This window comes from Cyprinodon tularosa, unplaced genomic scaffold, assembly GCF_016077235.1.
Source record: "Cyprinodon tularosa strain WSP-4 unplaced genomic scaffold, ASM1607723v1 ctg15, whole genome shotgun sequence".
In the NCBI taxonomy this organism is placed as follows: Eukaryota; Metazoa; Chordata; class Actinopteri; order Cyprinodontiformes; family Cyprinodontidae; genus Cyprinodon; species Cyprinodon tularosa.
This window is the reverse complement of record NW_024038331.1, coordinates 2,049,380-2,068,897: the sequence shown is the minus strand read 5'-3', so window position 1 is coordinate 2,068,897 and position 19,518 is coordinate 2,049,380. Positions and strand designations below refer to the sequence as shown.

The following is a 19,518-nucleotide window of genomic DNA, read 5'->3' as shown; positions in this document are numbered from 1 at the left end:
GTGGCGAAAGTGGTTTAAATTTCATGGTTTAAACTCTACTATTGAGGCTAGAGTGTTTTAAGCGTAGAATACCCTATTTTTTATCACTTTCATAAATATGACACGCCACTGTTAATGTGCTCTTTAGTTAAAATCTTGCTGTTAGTGAGTGAATATTGTGGTACTGGGGATCATTGTGGTGTAGGAATCTCATCATGGCCAATACCATGATAAAAGACTTGGATGTGCATTTTAAATAGTTCTATATATATATATATATATATATATATATATATATATATATATATATATATATATATATAATGGCATCAAAAGAAAATGCTTGATAACATCTGTTGTCCTACAATAAAAGTGACTAATTGTTTGTAAACTAAGTGAAAATCTCTGATAGTTATGTTGCATTTTACTTCAGCACTTCTTCTCAATGCAGAGTTTTGTTAATGTTGGATCAGCTTTGTCCATTTTGCAATAGAGTGATCCTTCCTGCTAAAGAGCAACCTGTCATAAAGTTTGACTTGGATGCATTGTTTGTTTATGTCCATTCATCAGTTTGCTGATATTATTCAGACATGTTGCCTCTACTTTGACAAACGGAGGAGGTTTTGCTTTGGAGATAGAGCTGTGGGGTCATCCATCTTTTGAACACGCATATGTGACACATCAAAATGTTTGATGCATCTGTGTCCACATTACATCATATTCATAAAAGCTAGCGTAATGATTTCAGCCCTGTGTTGTTAGGAGAGGATTTGTCATTGATGCTACTGCACGTTGGCTCACATGTGCCCCCCCTCCTTGTTTCTGCACTGCAGCAGTTCAGCACTTTCCTGCACACATCCAGTCTGTTGTTTAACCCGTCCATCCTCCATCGTTGCCTGTCTTGCTCTCTTATCCCTGCCATCTGCCTCCTAAAGCTGGGAATCTGTTCACTCTCCTTGGGATGTCACTTCTTACAGAGTTCAGATCATCTTAAACTCCCCTCCATGTACCCTCAAATAAGTGTAGTCTGTGATGAATGCATCATAGAATAAGGGGAAGAGAAGGACTGGGGCCCAGCAACATGTGGACTTGATCCTAAGGCCTTGAGCCTAGCAGCCTAAATGCTGCTTGGTTATATTGTCTGTTTGTCGTGTGCTCACATGCCTCGCTGGTGTGCGACACCAAAAGTCATGTCAGCTACAAATAGGAATGGCTTTTCAAGAGTCGGGTGGCAGTTCCTAGAAGCTAATACTTCACTGATATGAATGCACACAGTTAGAAACAGACGAGCTTATAGTGTCTAGACAAGTATTGATATCATTTGAATGCCCTGCAATGTGCCATTATGCCACAGTAAACAAGTAATAGTTTTTTTTGCAGGATTTTTGTGTTATAGACCAACATAAGTACATGTATCTCTATACAGTCTCCCCAAGTTCTTCTTCCGCTTATCCGGGGTCGGATTGTGGGGTTGCAGCTTCAGTAGGGAGGCCCAGATGTCCCTCTCCCCAGCCACATGGACCAGCTCCTCTGGGGGAACCCAAGGCGCTCCCAGGCCAGCTGAGACACATATACCCCATTTACACTACCCTTGAAAAACCGATCCATGCCGAGACCAGTCCGAGCTCGGATCAGTTAACCAGGCCGAGCTTGGTGCTATCTCGGTTCCTCGACTCCTTGCCTCCTAGTGATGATCTGCAGTATTACTACCAGTATTGAAGGAGGAAATCAAGCAGTTGATGGCAGTAAGGCACCAAAAGCTGATTGCCAACCATCATAAAACACAAGAAGAGAAGATTTCGTTTGTTGTTTATAGTTGTTGTTCTTCTTCTGTTTTGTGTTGGTTGGCAAGCAACTTCCGGAGGGGCATTACCGCCAACTACTGGAATGGAGTGTGAATGGGGATGTGCAGCCAGACGGAGATGACTCGTTCTGCTCATGCGCTCTTGTTATCAGAGAACCGAGCCAGGGAAAAACCGAGCCGAGCCCACTTCTGGAACTGGTCTGCAGTTATCTCGGTTCGCTTTAAGGGTAGTGTAAATGGGGTAATAGTTCCTCCAGCTTGTCCTGGGTCTCCCCCTGGGCCTCCTCCCGGTGGGACGTGTCTGGAACACCTCACCAGGGAGACGTCCAGGAGGCATCCTAACCAGATCCCAGAGCCACCTCAACTGGCTCCTCTCGACATGGAGGAGCCTCCACAAGTTCAACGTTTGTAGAATAACCTTAAGCTTTAGCAAAAGCTGGACATTTTCTTGTGTGTCCTTCTTTGTTTAGAGTTGTTCTACTGAAAGACAAACCCTTTTCATGTGAGGTTTTTTGTTGCCTCCAACTGGTTCTCTTTGCTGCAGAAAAGAATCTCCTCAGCATGATACTGCCACCACCTCTGTTTGGCTGCTTCTCTGATTCTCCCCTTAGATCAGCATCTTAAGTTTGTGTGAACATCCTTGTTTTCATTTTTTTAGATTCATGGTATACCCTTTCCATTCTTTTCCACCCGTTTACATGTCGGGATAAAGTTCAGGAGAACTTTATCCCGACATGTCTGCTGTGTTCCTCCATGATGCTGATTGATAGAATTGGTATCAGATTGATAGAAACAAGGCTTTTAAAAAGGCCAGTCTACGTTTAATTGATGTTTAGTGAATTTAGATACTGAAAAAAAACAACCATTTTATTATTAACAGTGTTTACTTTGCTTTAATTTATCTTTTCCAATTATTTTTGCAGCCGTACAAATGAATGTTTCTTTGTTTTATTTGTCTCAGCTTTTCTGCATCCTCCAACTATCTTTTCAAATCCATTCAATTCTCCTCTGTTGCAGCCTGAGTAACAAGTTTTACATTTTCCAGTCAATGTCTGCCAGTAAAGCTCCGACTGCTTTGATTACTGAATGTGATGCACCGCAGACTGTCTGAACAAACCCGACGGAAAGATGCGCGTTAAGATTTTTTATGAATCATGAATTTAAAGGAACATTATGTAAGTTTTTAATGGAAAATATCTTTAAAATGGCCTTTTTATTTTACTTTATGCCTAAAACATGGTTTGATGAGCAGACTGATACCTCAGTAGTTAAGTGCAGATACATCTATAAGCTCGCGCGGTTTGGCGGGAACGTCAAGCATGTCAAAGTTAAATTGCTAACCTAGCAAACAATCAAAATTTTGATTGATATTCAGGTTACATTTTGTGCATATGAATAGTGCTGTGTTTCTGTTTTGTATTTTGGTATCATTAAAAAACTCTGCGATGCCTCTTTAATCTTTGGTGCAGAAGAAAGATCCAGAAGCCATTTGTGTTTCATTTTTGTGCTTCTTGGCAATAAATCTTGGACCATCATGAAGCCTGTGTGTTTCCTCCTAAATTGTGCAACATTTATTAGGAAAAAGCATTTGCGGTTTAAGCAGCAGAGTTGAGTGTGTTTGTTTTACCCATTTAAAAAAAGGCCACACATTTTGTTCTATTTCTGACTTTCACTTGGTTTTATTTACCAGCTTAAAGTTTAATGCTCTCCCAAACCATCTCACTGCCACCACTAAAAGCTGTCTAATAGGTGCAAACCATAAAACTCATTCTGCTGCTTAACCAATGAATGCATTTAAGCCCAAAATTTCCTGGAAATGATTAATTGTCTGATCCAATGGAAATTTGATCACATAAAGCAAGGCTGGGTAGTGATATCATTTGCACTATAATCAATTACAAAACACAATTTTTCAATCACAGAAGTGTTCAGGTTTGGTCACTTTACATTCAATAATAGTTAAAGGCTGGTTATACTCCCTGCAGCAGTGTGTCGCAGTGAGCTTGATGCAGACATTTTTGATTTATGCTCAATATTGAAACGTGATCTGCGCTATGTTATACTCCACGCCACAATGCAAGAGGGACAATCACGAACTATCTGTGGGTCTAGATATGGCCGAGGTGGTGAGGAAGTGGGGGCAAGTTTGTCTGACAACTGAGGGAGAAAAAGAGCGGGGATTCAGGTGGAAAAAGGGTCCCAGCTTTCTCACGCACCTCGCTCCTCTGGCTTGTCTAACTTCATGAGTTGTTTTCCGCAATTGCAGCCATGCAAACAAAACAAGCTGGTAAGCGGATGTAGATTTGACCAATCAGAGGCCTTCTGTCTGCGGCACTGTTTGCAGTCACCTACAATTTGGGAGAGGTGCAGCCGAGTGTCTGCTGAGGGGGGTGGGATGTGTTTGCATTCACTGCAAAACCTACGCAGACGACCTAGTTTTAAAGTATAAATGAGCCTTTAGACACTAAATCTATCACTCCAGCCCTTTAGGTGGCGCTAAATTTGCTTAAAGTGGGCATGCTGCCACACAGAAGGGACAAGGGAGCTGCTGATACTAGAAGTAAGATTTTTTTACAGAAAGGTCACTGTACAGTCCTGCAACAATGAACTCTGGACAAGCAAACTTTCAAGGCCATGAAAAAAAATGAAACCCTGGATATAACACCTACAAGCTTGTGGTTAATGCAAAGGACAATCTAAATAAAATTGCAGTGTTGGTTAAAAACAATCGCAAATTTAATATTAGCAAAATCATCATGGTAGTTGGATCTATGAAAATGCTTGGGGCTGGTCTGTCTGACAGGAGGCAATTCTCTCCTCCTGTGCTTGTGTAGCTCTGACCCAATGTCATCAATCAGACAGGAAGTGAGACACAGTAAACATATCTGAATCTCAGGGTAAACCAGCCAGGTTCACCCTTCTGGAAACATGTTGCTTATATAGCAAGCAGGGCAGACTTGCACATTAACAGTCAATACAATATTTCAAAGAACAGGTTCTTTACCATTTCTTGAGTACAGAAAACAGATAAAGTAAAATACAGATCTTTTTTAAACTAAAAAAATGAAACAAAAACATGTGGAACAACAATGATTCTTAGGCTACATGACGGACAATCCTGAATTCTTATCTCGCTTTATGAAACTGAAGAATCATTTTGGCAAAACTTCGATAAAAGCTCCTAGAAACACTTTTCACTCTTATCCAGTTATAAGCTGCTGCTGTATTTTCTTTTATCTAAATGTAGCTTCCATTCCTTTTTTTTATAAAATTCCTTTACCTGTGGCATTTTGAGAACTTGGTGCTCTAATTGGTCATAAAGGTTTTTTTTTTTAGATTTTCTTGGTCTTATCTAGTCAAATAAAGGACATGGTTTTAAACTTTGGGACACCAGGGCAGAGGTAAAAAAATATAAATCATAATCTGCTCATCCTATGCATAGAAGGTGCCTCTATATGCACTGCAGCCAGTGTGACGGGAAATTTGCATTACAGCTTTTGGAGTCGAATGAAAGTGCTGTGAGCCGGACGTTACTGACACCGCAGCATTGGAAACACAGGCTTTCCAACAGGGGGAGCTTTATTGCCAACAAACATTGGGAGATTAATGAGAAAACTATTAGTTATCACAGATTTCCTTTTTTTTGCTTCTAAAAAGCCAGGAATGTTTTTTTGATAAACATGTTACCAGGCGGCTTTCAGAGGATTTTAAAAGTTCTGGACTTTTATTTTAGTTATTGTACTGCTCTCTTTATTAAATTCAGTCATTTTGTGTTTTTTTTTATGTATTTAATCAAACTAAGGCAATAATGATAAATAGTTTTTCTTTTTAACACACTGGTAACAACGCACCAAAAGATCCACAATAAACTGATGATGTTGTTAAATCCTTATTTGTCCTTAGTGTCAGGAGGAGCTTTAAAGCGTTTGAAGGATTCACATAAACTGAAGTGAAAACTACCGGTAATTAAAAAGCAACCAAGGCCTTAAGAAAAAAACTTCTCATTTAAAATCTATATCTATTTTTTTTTTTTATTATTATTTCTTCTTGGAAAGAAAATGTTGGGGAAAAGCTTGAATAAAAAGAGCGTTTATGACAAAGATATTTTCTCCACTTTATGTGATTTTGTGTTAATTTTATATTTTTTCCACAGTACAGCTGAAAATCCTGTTATTTCCTTGTGGTCCAAAACTTTTCTCTTTTGCCATTTTACATCTTAAATTGACCTATTTTGTTTTCAATGCCCGTGGCCTCAAGATTCCTCTAATTAAACTCATTCATAGATCATTTCACACATTTTTCACAAAAATAGTGTGAAGAATTGCATTTTAAAACCTATAATCTTTGCTCTCTATAGCTTGGATCTGTAGGTCTCCACCTTAATGTGTAAAAGAAACTGAAAGCTTAGAGATGACTGCAATATTGCATGCAGTCGAAGAGTCTGAGCCTGTCTTGATGTCATCTCTGTGTGACAGGTAATCTGCTCAGGCATGAGAATAAACACTCACAAAAATAGATCTGTTTGTACGGGGTGCTGATCTAAGAAACGCAGGAGACGACACTCTTAAATTGCTCCTCTCCTTGAACTTTACAGTCATCTCCTTTATGTACAATCTGCCATGGTTCACCTCCACTTATCTGAACCTTTATTTTCAGGCATGTTTTTTTATTCCTTTATTGTCTTCTGCAGCTCTTTTTTCTTTGTGCCCTGCACCCTTACTTCATTACACCTCTGCAGATTTGAAGCAGAGACTCATGTGAGGCTGTATTTTGACAATGCGGTTACCGAGAAAGACGGAGGTTTAAATCCTAGTATTTCTAACGCTAACGGAAGCAATCAAGGGGAGTAACTAGTGCATGTATCTGCACCTTTAGGATCTGATCACAAGCACATGCATTCTCTTGGTATGTTGCAAAGGGATAGATGGGTGGGGGGGGTCACCTATATCTGAGGTGACAACCTCAGATAAATTATGCCATCTTAAAAGTTATTAAAAAAGACTGAAGTATTCATGTAAGTTTTTAAAGCACAATTATTAGATCAACCTTGTTTTCTCAGATGAATTGATCTAAAAGTATTTTACCTGAAGGATGTAATCATAAACAGGGGAAAAGAGGAAACAAATAAAAATGTTATTAAGAAATTAAGAAAGCATTAAGAAATAATATCTTAGAAAACCATTAATTATACACATATTCATCATAGCATCAATGTAATGGGTCTCATGGAAAAATAAAATACAATTGCCCCGTATAAAAAGAATATCAACATTAAATATCTAGTTTGATATAAAAGGTATAGAAAAAAATAAAGAACAAATGGGAAATCTCAATAAATAAAACTTAACCCCATTTAAACAAAAAGTGATTGGTGTTAATGTTATAAAGAATAAATCCACATTTTGAATAAATATATTTAAGGAAATATAAATTAATGAAAATGGTGTGCAAAGAATTGATTTAAAGAAGAAAAATAAATAAAAGACAAAAAAATACAAACATGATGGGCTATATTAATACATACAGAATTTTAAAAATTATTATATAAATATCTAATGAAATTAGAACAGAAAACATTTAAACACACATTGCTGCTGTTTTGTTATGATTTTCTGACGTATCTGGCTCCTTACTCCCATCTCGTGTTCCCTTTTTTTTAATCCTGCATTTCACTTTTTTTTTTTTTTGTTGAAAAGTAGCTAAAGAAAAAACAGTTTTCTCTCCCCTATAAAATGTTGTGTAATGTTGCAACAAACCAGAGGGATCACACCAGCTACCAATTAGACTTCCCACTTACCATCATCTTGGCAGCGACTGAAGCTGTGACTCCTGTAAACATGTTGAAGCTCTTGATTTATCATGTCAAGAGTTTTTGGACCACGCCCAACCTAAAACTGAACCTTTATTTTCATTTAAGAAGTGGTTTAGAAGTGGTCTAAGACACATCTGATCACCTGCTGGCTGTTTTTAAACTGTAACAGAGCAACAGTTTTACAACGATGGCTAAAACACAGGGCGGATTTCATAATAAAAAAATAAATAAAAAATGCCTAGCATTAAATTACGCAAAGTGTTTATTGTCTCTTATTTAAATTCACAAAGTAGCTTCCTCCTTCCAGCTGTTTTAGTGGCGGACTTTTTAAGAATGATTTGTTTTGGTGTTTTGCTGATTTCTTTTTTAGCATAAATTGTCTCCAAAATAATGTGTTGTAGCACTCCAAAACTGCTGCAAAACATCATGTTATATTTGTGTGCAAGTCTTATAATTCATACTTTTTTTTTTTACTTCCTGCCGGAGGAGGCGTAGATGAGTGTCAGAGGAAATAATCACACATATGGCCTGGGTTTTATACCACACAATTAGAACGCAGATAAGAAACTTAAAGTGAGTATGACTTTTCAAGCCTTGTAGCACATTTTGATTTGATTAGGTCATTTTGGCACATTACTTTGTTTGCATGTTTAGGGTTGTCCTGCTGAAAGGACAACGACTCATCAACTTTAAACAGGCGCCCTGACCATCAAAGGAAGGCATCCCCATAGCATAATGCTGCCTTTACCGTGCAGGACAGACAGTTATTAGCTGTATGAGCAAAACACCTTCTTCCTCTTGTTAAACATAGCGGCTGTAAAATACATTACAAATATGAAAACACCATTATTAAGAAATTAGACTGATTGGAATTCACTGATTGTTAGCAAATATATTCCAGATGTCTGGGATCAGTGTCATGGATTTAGCCTGTTGTGTTGCAAAGTCTATAGGATACTAAAGGATAGTGAGAGAACTGGAGGCTTACAAAGGAAGGAAAATGCCATTTATCACAACCGATACCTTCCTGGTAATGTTCAGCTAAAACATTTCTAATAGTTTTCCTATCCCCGCTCCTCATAAAGGGGTATATTTCTGGAGTGCATGATTGATATGTGTTCTGTCTCTCTTCTTTTAGCTGTGAATCTGTGCAGCTCTTCCTGAGTTACCATGTTGGACTCGGATTCTTCTTTGATTAAGGTGGAAGAACTGAACAGTCGCCTTGTGAGGGGAAAAAAACCCTCCTCATTCCCTTTGCTCCGCGCTTGATAAACCGAACATTAAAGTGGCTCATCGCTGACATGCTTGTTCAGTCTCCACCATGCCATGATCTTTTATATATTTAAAGAGGATTTTGAAGACACTAAGTAGGTTTTTGCTTGATATGAACATGAGCCTGTGAAGTGTGCAGGATGTTATGTAATCACCTCGTGTGCGTGAGGTCAGGCGGGGAGGAGCTTCTGTTTTTATATGCACTAAGAAATTAATGAGTGTCTTCAGAGAGTTATAAATGTTAATAAGGACAAGTGGGAATGCTGAATAATGGAGAGGAGAGAGATGATGGGGAGGGAGCTCCATCATTATCCATCTGTGGATCTCATCTCTCGGTTTATTTGTCCTCCACTGCCTGACTCAGTTTGGTCTGACCTCTACATCATTTCCTTTTCCTCCCACTGCCCACCTGTTCAAACCATCCCTTCCCTCCCTTTCTCTAATTTACTTCTGTATTCCCCTTAGAAGTCTAATAAAACTCATATGGCGATGCTAGTGTGTGATGAAACATGCCGTCTTTGTGGGATTCCTCCCAGAGACCAAAACACCTGATGAAAATCCTGTCAAATATTAGGGATTTTTTCCTAGCCTTCTCTGTGAAGCATATTAATAGCTGAGGCGCTTCCCTCACTTATTTATTCATTTTCACTTCTGTGCTCATATCTGTCGTTTTATTTTGGCCACAAACACAAGCCCTCTGTTTGAAACAGTAGCTCAGTCTAAGGACGCTTCAGTTTGTGTAGCACGTTGCTTTCTTTGATCCTTCCCTTCCGGTTTTAAAGACTGTCCGAGTGTCTGCCAGAATGAATCATGTGCTTAAACCAATTATGTAAAAAAAAAAGTACTATTACTCCTTTTACAGGAGAGAACACATGCATGTGTGTTTCAAACAACTCGAACATTTTCAAGTATATGTTGGTTGCTGCTTGGAAGTGGTGATGTTATGTATATTTGTTCTATGTAAGCATATTAGCTTTGTTTATTTTGTTGGATACTGTTTTCAGGCTCTAGCTCATGATCGTAAAGTTTTGTGTGCTAATAACCGCAGAAAGTAACTTTCTAAGTTCATATCCATATCAAAAAGTATGCATACAGTAGGATTTATATGCATTTAACTTCACCTTAGGGGTTTGATTTCTGTATGTCTTACAGTGCATCGTTCATTTGTTAAAGGAGACATGTTCTGTTTTTCCAGTCATCACACCCTTCAGATGAATGTGTTTTATTCTTGTATATATGTTTTATTTAATCAGTTGCAAAAGTATTTTACCCTAATTTTTTATATGAATATTATTTAATTACATAAAAAAATCTGATCTTAAGAATTTTTTTAATAAACCCTAAATTATAAATATAAGTTTAATATAGCTTATTTATTTTAAAATACACAATTATCAGATTTATTTATTTAGAATTGGTAACATATATTCACCTAAAATCACTGTTAATGTATCAGTTTTAAATGCATAGTTTATTCTTTGAATTGTATGATAATTAGGGTTACCTTCAAACCACAAACATTTCGTACTTCAAATAAATGATTTAGTATCAACTTTAGGTAAGTATACTTTATAACACTAAATGCATAACTTTAGGATTACATATTTCAAATAGATAAGCTTTATTATACCAATGAATATGTATAATATCGGGTTTTATATAGGTTTGTGTTAAAATTTGACCAAAAAATAAAAATTAGAGGGGATAAAATTGCATAAATTTTAAGCCATTTCATTATATCACAGTAGTTGCACAGTTATACGTGTATTTTATGCGATAGAATCCTACTGTTATATATTGCATTATATCCTTTCGTCTCGCATTATAATTTAGGACTAAGTGTAACACGTTGCACCGTACTATATCGGCATGCTTAAAGTATTGACTTTCTGCAGCTGCGTATCTAATGTTCTGATCTGTGCTTCTCCCTCCAGATTAATCAGCCAATCGATGGGGATTTTTACAGGAGCTCCGCCCACCGTCGCCACCCGCCCTCCTTCCCCCTGCCACTGCAACCTGTTGCTCACCAGCACCCACATCATCACCCAGCGCTCCATCCAGCCTCCCAAACACAAAATGACTCTGGAACTCACTGAATGGTCTTCTATATGGATTTTTACTGCTTGTAATAGACAGTAAACAAAAAAAAAAGTAGGAAACCTCAATGACAAAAAAGCCATAAGCCCCCTATGCACCCACACACACACTCACACACACACACATTCACACCCACTCACAAACACTTTCAGACATAAGCAACACATGCAATCAATGTCATACCAACAAACCAAATAAAAAATTCAAGCAGTATCTTGCACACCTTCCGTGCAAACTAAGAAGGACATGCACAGAGCCGCTGTTGGAATGTACCACTCACTCTTCCTGTGAAATACAACTGCTCACCTATTTTTGGGGGATTGTGCACAAGCCTCGGAAAGCTGATTTGCATTTTTCAACTCTGGGTGGAAAACAAGGAGGATTAGATATGAAGTTGCAGTGATTTTTTTTTTTTTTTCTTTTGGAGGACAACTTGCATGGGGAACAAGTTATTGCAGATTTAGTTTAGACTTTTCCCTCTCTAGATCTTGACATTTTTATTCTTGTTAGATTATAGTTTATTCTGGATTATTTTAATATTCGTAGGCATTTTTCTTCTGGCTATTTTAATAAGTGAACAGGTAACTATATTCAGGCCAGTTACTTCCAGTGGTTGCATTTTGTAACAGGAAAAGATTTAATTGAACTGCTTTAAGAAAGTTAGTGCTAGACTTTAAATCAGCTACAGTTTATCCTCAGAGTGTTCATAGTTCTTTTTTTAGTGTGTTAGAAGGAGAGTTTTCTTGTTGCTTGCATGACCTCCGCCATGCCGCCGCAGAACACAGAGGCTGACGCTATGCAGGTCGGATCTCTCGGTGGTGGGATGGGCGCCAAAAAATCCACCGCATCAGGGCAGGAGGATGAGAAAGGGGGAGCAGGCGGCGAGACGGATGGATTGGGGGGCGAAGGAGGAGGCCAAGGAGGGGAGGAGTCGGCCAGCGAGGGATCCATTGAAGGCATTCCCTTAAAGAGATGGGTGATGCACGGCGCAGTGATGTTTGGGAGAGAGTTCTGCTACGCTATGGAGACGGCACTGGTGACACCTGTGCTGCTGCAGATAGGTGAGTAAATGTGACTGACTTTTTTTATTTCCTCCATTTCTGTTAAAAAATATTCTCTTTTAATGATTTCTGATGTTTTAGAGCCCAAAAAAAAAAAAGATTTGGAGTCACACTTTACAGCGTTTTAACTCCTTTGCCTTAATTTAGCAAAGAAGAATGTTTGTTTTGGCTCCCCCTAAAGACTTAAAATGGAACTGGGACATTTCTGTACACAAAGCATAACTTCACAAATAGAGTTGGGAATTGATAAGATTTTTAACGATTCTGATTCCCTTATCGATTCTGTGAAACTATTCGATTCCTTATCGAGTACCGTCACAGTCATCTAAATGGTTTAATGAAAAAGCATTACTGTACTATTTCGGGAAATAAACTAATCTCCCCCTGATTTAGATAAACGAGCATCACCTTTCTCTCGCTCTCTTAACTGTGGAGCAACTTCGTAGCAGGTTTCGTTACATCCATTGCAATAGCTAGAATCATGTAAGAATTCCAGCTACCAGTAGTTCTAATTAAACATGCTAGCAATGAATGGCTGGATTAACAAGAAAGACCAAAGAAGCGGGAATTGGTTTATTTCCAGAAATGGCATATGATTTACTAGGAACCACATTAAGTACAGCCAGTGATATAAAACTAGCTACTTACCACAAGAGTTGCCTTCCATGCTGGTCGTAACTTTAGCTTCTGTCTGGAAGGCATCAAGAACACGGCATTCGTTAAAATGTATGCCATGTTGTGTGCGCAGGTGTTTCTGCATGTTGGATGTATTTCATCCCGCAGTTGTAATTGCTACTTTGCAATGATTGCAAAGCGCCTTGTTGCCATCTTTCTCGTCCTTAAAATGTAGGGTGACCAGATTAGGTTTTTGAAAAGGAGGACACTCTTTTGTCGACTCATGGGCCGCTGACTTGGACCGAACTCAGCAGAGAGCCATGAGCCGCCCGTCCTCAGCCGGAGGAGGGGGGCTGGGGACCGGTAAGGCAGGCGCGGGAAATTTTAGCCCTAAAATAAAACTGTAATGCTTCTTCTGTAGTGCGTTAAATATTATAGTGGACAATCCTCTTTTGGCTCTGATGAACCTACATTTCCTGAGAAAAATCCTCCTCTCTGCATTTAATCATCATAAATAACAAAAAAATGCCGGACAAGAATGGGAGATTTAACCTTTGTGTACAAAAAGTACCATTTATTCAACATGCAACATCGACTGGATTTTGGTTGACAGCTGTGTGAGTCAGCGATGCGTCAGCAGGCGGCATCTTGAAAGCCTTCGGCAACACTTCTCCTCCTTTGATGTCCATATGCTAGAATGATTTTGTTCTTTCTAGTTTAGTTTAAAGTGTCTATGTATAGTTTGGGTCAGTTAAAGGGGAGGACGACTGCATTTTTACCAATAGAATAATCAAATATGTACAAAATTAGTATTTTTTTTATCCTGTTAAAGGATCTAAGATACCAGGCATTTATCCTAACTTCCGTCCACCTTGCTCGGATCTAGTTCCTCCTGGGGATTATCAGCCATGTCCTCTGACTCAACATGTTTATAGGTGCACTCCTACTGAGGGACGAAGCCGTGCTCTAATAAATACTTTATCTGCACCAGTGTTATCTTTTGACACACTTTAAAATACTTCAGAGGGAACGAACATCTTCACTGGAGCCACAGATGGTGGGAAACTGATAAATCTCAGTGAAAAAGTGGTGAATGGATTGGTATGAGGTAGAGGAAATTAGAACCGGTCATAATCTGGTTTGTACTTGGTAGTGTGTTCCTCCTGCTGCCTTCTTTCACTGCCCACCCTCTATAAATTCCTTCTCCTCCGTCAGTAACCCTGTGTGATCTCCTACATTGCATAACCAAGAAGCCATTTATAGGGAGGTCACTCAGGCCACTGTGACTCTTGTCTGGCTCACCCTGGATGAGCCGACAGAGGGAACCAGGCTTGCTACACGCCCTGTTGTTGTTGTTGTTGTTGTGGCTGAAGGAAAGTTATTGAAACCCAGAGTTGTGTTTTGTTGTCATATTTCCTAAATATTTAAGCTTTCCATTCTCTAGAAACGGCCGCCTGGGGTGTTAATGAAGGGAGAACATTTGTTTCACGCTTGTGTTGTTAAATGGAACTAGATGAAGCATTCGTTTTAGTGTCACCATGTATCAGGTCAGCCTGCTGAGGATTCAGACAGTAGAGGAGCTGCATGCTTTTCATCTAATTTTAGCCCTGATTTAGCTGCCTTAGCCTATTTTCTTACATCGGGATGTGTGTGAATCCCTCGCAATAAATTTAGAGGTACAAATTAAACAGATTAATCACGTTAAATAATACAACTAATTAGGTTTTCTCTATTTCAAATCTATCCCTGTTGAGACAAAGCCTGTCATGCTGTTTTTTCTTCATGCTAAGCTGCTCAACTACATTTTATTTCAATAACAATAGGGTCCGAAATCCAGCGTTAAACAGTATGTTTCACTCAGGATGGTGCAGGCAAAACAACTGCACACACCAACTGATCCAACATATGTAGGCAGCAGTGGTACATCCCTTTGCAGTCGCTGTTTATTTACGTTTTGTGAACAAGAAGAAGGCAGTTTTCATTTTGAATTGTAAATTCTCCATTTTTAAGTCAAGCTAGTATTTCAACCTTTAGTTTGTGCCTATCTTTATTTCAAAGGTTAGCTTTTTTAAGCCACTTCAATAATTAGCTAGATTGTTTCAGGAAGTGTGGCTTTAGTCTGAATGCATTAAAAAGAAATCTGTTTGGTTTTGCAGAGAGATTGATTGCAGTTAACTGGATATTTACATGTTTTAAGAATAATCTGATTTCCACAAAAAATAGCAGCCAGAACCAAGTCAGTTTGAGGAATGAGAGATTAGTGTACACGCTAACAGTTACTTGGAACACAAGCTATTAGATGTTTGTAGATACCCTTTCTCTTGCTTTTCCAGAGATGAAATAATTTAGTAATTGGGCGAATACCTTTCAAAATGTCTGAACTAATTGAGTATTTGATAGATGCTGCAGATAAGATGTTCACTGCTCATAATTACTCAAACTAAATTTAGATTTACCAAAAAAGTCCACACAGGATTATAGATGCAAAATATAGAGAGGGAATTATTTCTGTCTTTGACAAATATAAGATTAATTTACACATCTTAAGCTGGGCATGCACTGTACGATATTTCAAATCATTGCACGCAGCTACAGCTCAAACTGGACGCCCAAAAACACCACACGACAGACTTGGCTTCAAAAGATGGAGCTGGTCGGATTCGTCAGTCTAGAAGAAGACTTTTTTCGATTTTTAACAAGACTTTATTTACACAATTCAAAACATATAAACAATTGACATAAAACAAGTGTCAGCTAAAAAACATCCTTCATCTGGCACGTCACATAAAATGTTGTTAAAACCCCAAAATTGAATAAAATCCTCTATCTTCTGTGTGGCTTTGTGGAAGTAAAACTCCAGCCTTATAAGAAGAAGAACTCCCTTGTTTGCACATGCGCAGTGCTCGAGATTCAGGTAAATCGGCTCTTAGATGCTGGTAGCTCTGCTTCAACAGCAGGATTTGCCCACAACCACCTCACAGGGGCCGACTGAATTTCAAATGGGTTTCATTTTCTCTCGATCTTATGATTCCTGATCAGGAGGTCGTCGCGAGGGGCTGATTGACCCTTGTTAATCCCTGTACACTACATGACGCAGGATGCATGATGAGGCTGTAACTCGGCCCGATCCAAACAATTCTCGAACGACTAGAAAATCTGCCCTGAAAAGGGCAAAAAACAGTACAGTGTATTATGTATGGACGGATTTACCAAGGCCAAAAACGACCCTAAAAACTCCCTTTTCACAGCCGGTATTGTTTTTTTCAGGCCGATAACGACCTCAACGACTCCCCATTACTAAGGGGTGGATCTGTTTTTCCGGTTCAATTTGCATGTTAAGCCCTAACAAGGCTTTTATTTGGGCCACTCTATAAGCCTGGAACTCAAACGCTACTCCAGACATTTTAAATTGAGAAAGCTTCCTGGATTGGAAGCAAAACTTCTTTGAACTTGGAAAAAGTCAAGTGGTTTGTTTTTAACTTTTTTTTGGAATGAAAGTTAATTGTGCAGATCTTCCTCTTCTTGTGTATTTTTGGTCACTGCTAATATTTTAATTGGACTTCTTTTTGGTGCAATTGATGTATTAGTAATGTCTGATGTAACTTCACCTCAAACTTGTTTTTGAATTATTTGTGTTTTCCTTTTTTAAACAATAACTTGCTTTGGATTTTTTTTGGCTTTATAAGCTGCTTTTTTTTAATCAAAATTTAGATTTTATGCATGGTGCATTTAAAAAATCCCTTTATATCACAGTATAACTTATAGTAAATAGTAAATATCAACTCTGCTCCATCATAATGTTTTTATGGATTCTGGAAAATTACTGCAGCCGCTGGAATTAGCTGGGTAGATGTTAAGCTTGCTGACTGGTTCACCCTGACTGAAACTATTGTGCATCGGTGTGTAACCCCTCAACACAAGGGTCAGGGAAACTGAGTGTGTGCAGCAGACACGGTTCGATGAAGCAGCCCTTATTTACACTAGAGAGAGAAAGAGTTGGAACTTCTACCCTACAAGGTCCTGTATGTGGAGCTCTCTGCCATTCACATGCATGCAGACAGATGTTTTCCACAGTTAGGTGGAAAAACAAATACTGAAATCATAGAGAAAAAGGGCTATATTTCATATTGTCTCATTTTCTCTCTCCTCGGTTTCTTCATGCCTCAAATGATTCCAGTACCATAAATCCGTAAGCCAAACTCTCTTGGAAATGTCCATTTCATATTTCAGAAATCTCATTCTTTTATGTAAATCAGATACGCTTGAGTCAACCCGTCACAGAAATGTACTCTTGCTGTGATATCCTAAAGTATGGACAAGGAAGCACATGGAAAGTTCAAAGTGCAGCTTTTTTAGCTTGTTCAACCTTCAAATGAAGGGGAATTCAGTCAGAATTAGACGTCTTTTATAAACGTATTTGATGAAATTGAACTCTGTCACCATGACAACTGAAAATCTGAACTTTATATCAGATTCCTGGTGAATAAGACATCATATTAAGGCAAGGACAGTTATTTGTATTGCACAATTCACACACTTGGCATATAAAAGTTGCTTATAGGGATAAACGGGGAACAGGGTTGAAAATATACATGCTAATAATTTCAAATAATAAAATGATGTTATCAAATGGATATGAAAGTTTAAAAAACACTAGATCACCCGAGACATGCAGATGTCCAGTATGTCCAATAGTGTCTTAATTAAAGAGAAATGCTTTTTATTTTTTACTGAAGTAGGTGATTTTCATGCCCCTTTTTTTCTCTGATTATATTGTTTAGAATTAGGTTATTGTTCATTGTTGCATCAAAGTAGGGGAGAAGTGTTACAGAGGTTACAAAGCTGATTGAACATAGTAATAGATATATATAAAGCAGAATGTGACTAATGATCCTCAATGCTTTAATATTGAATCCCTTTTTTAAATCCATCGTGAAAGTTTAAAAACTAAAACACATTTGGAAGCTTCTTTGCATGATGTCATGCATCTTTTACTAAAACCAGACAATTGCAATTTTTTTTGTTTTTCACCAAAGATTCGTGCAGAAAAAGTAAAACAAAATACGTGTTTTTTATTATCGGTTATGTTGTTTATTTCTTTCCTCGACGGCTGTTTTGGCTTTAGTGAGGCAACCTAAATCCTAGAGAAATGGCAGAATGACAACATTTTGAGCCTACTTTGGAGGCCTTATTTGCTTTTCTAAAGGAGATTACTACAATCAACCAGGAAATGTGCTCTGTGTTGCTGTACGCCTCAAAGGAACTGCTGATAATATTAAAGTGTTTGCCGCTATCTTAATCAAATTCAACCTTTGCGTTTAATGCTTAGTCTCTGATGTTATTTAATCACTTTAACAAGTAATCATCTCGTCAGCCGGTTTAATTTACTTAACCTCAACAAATCTTCTACAGTGATACAAAAAGCTGTTTCAGACCTGACAGTGTTGTGAAAGGCGACCTATATCACTTACACTCTGCACATCAGCAGTGAGGCCAGATAGTTGCCCCCCAATCTAAACCCTGGTTTTCATGCATCATAATTGCTAAATTATGGCATTTCATATTAGCTCTCAGCCCTTTAATGTTTTATTTAAAATAAAGCCGTCTGTCGGTCTATAATGAGGAATCTCAGCCTGATCTTACATTGTTTATATTTGCACGCCAGGTAATCTAATCTGTTTGAGTGATCCCATCATGTAGCTTACCTAACCTAGAGGACGACCTTGCAGAAAGGGTTATATAAATGGCTGGTTTGATGTCACAAGGACTAATCACCATAATCTGATCAAATCATTCATGGAACTGAGTGGAAGGAAGGTAGAGGTGCTGGTCATACATTTGTTATCCATCATGATTGTGGCAGGTAAAGGAGGAGGATAAAAATGTAAAATAAACAAAAACAAAAAAGAGATGTGAAATGTGCCAAAATTTAAGAATGAGTTGTTTGCATTATGCATGGTGTCCCTGGTAACCTGTTAGGATATTTAACAACAATTTCCAGTTTTGCAGGCTGTCAGCTTTTAGAAGGGAACTAGTCAGAATGCCACACAGGCAGTCATTTTAAGCTTCCTGCTAACAGGTCCACGCTGGTAAATTCACTTCCAACATATCTAGGTTCCAGCAGCATTAATGAAATATACATTGATTTGCAAACTAGATTTGCAGATTGTTGGAACAGGGGTCCAAATCTCCTGACGCACATCCTTTTCCAAGAAACTGGGACCTGACTAACAGAAAATCAGAAGGTTAATTCTTTCAAACAATAATGACTCCTATGAAGGTGGGTCTGTAAACTGAACACAGTGTAATTCTGAACAGAAATGTCTTAAAAGTTATTATAAATAAATCCCTCAAAAGTTTCCTGACATTTGAAAAACCAAGTGTTTTGTTCCAAAATGTATTTACATTTACTGTATTTGCTGTTTTAATCCCAAAATGGACAATTTTACAATTCCTAACACAGGGCCAGATGATGAACTCTGCATCAGGTGGTTTTATATCAAATTTAGTTTATGTAAATGAGCTATGCTCTATTTTACCCAATCATGGTTGTATTGAAAGGAAAACCTCACCATTGTCTGAAAAGCAATGGCTTTCAGGGTTTGTACTATTTCTACAATTTAATCCATTTTTGGATTATTGTTTAATTCTGAGTGCTTCTTAGTGATTTCAGTGTTAAAAGTGCAATATGCACTTTTAACATTATGCATTATGCATTATGCATTATAGTGTGAGTAGGGGATTACAATCGGTATCAGTATTAACATAGATATCAGTCATTTTAAAAAAATACTGTTGTCAGTCCGATACTTTAAGCTTGACTGATATTTGGAACCAATTTTTATTTCCATCTTGTTGCTATTTGTTTATGTTTTGGG

General features: G+C 38.1%; 1 protein-coding gene across 1 annotated transcript in view; it reads left to right on the top strand.

Annotated features, from left to right (window-relative positions):
* The window catches only part of LOC119779655 (solute carrier family 45 member 4), a 56,540-nt gene that overhangs the window by 9,909 nt on the left and 27,113 nt on the right, over window positions 1-19,518 (top strand). The window contains exon 3 of the mRNA XM_038279386.1: window positions 10,802-12,025. Coding sequence (XP_038135314.1) covers window positions 11,719-12,025 — 307 coding nt within the window. The 5' untranslated portion in view covers window positions 10,802-11,718. The remainder of the gene's footprint in view (window positions 1-10,801; window positions 12,026-19,518) is intronic.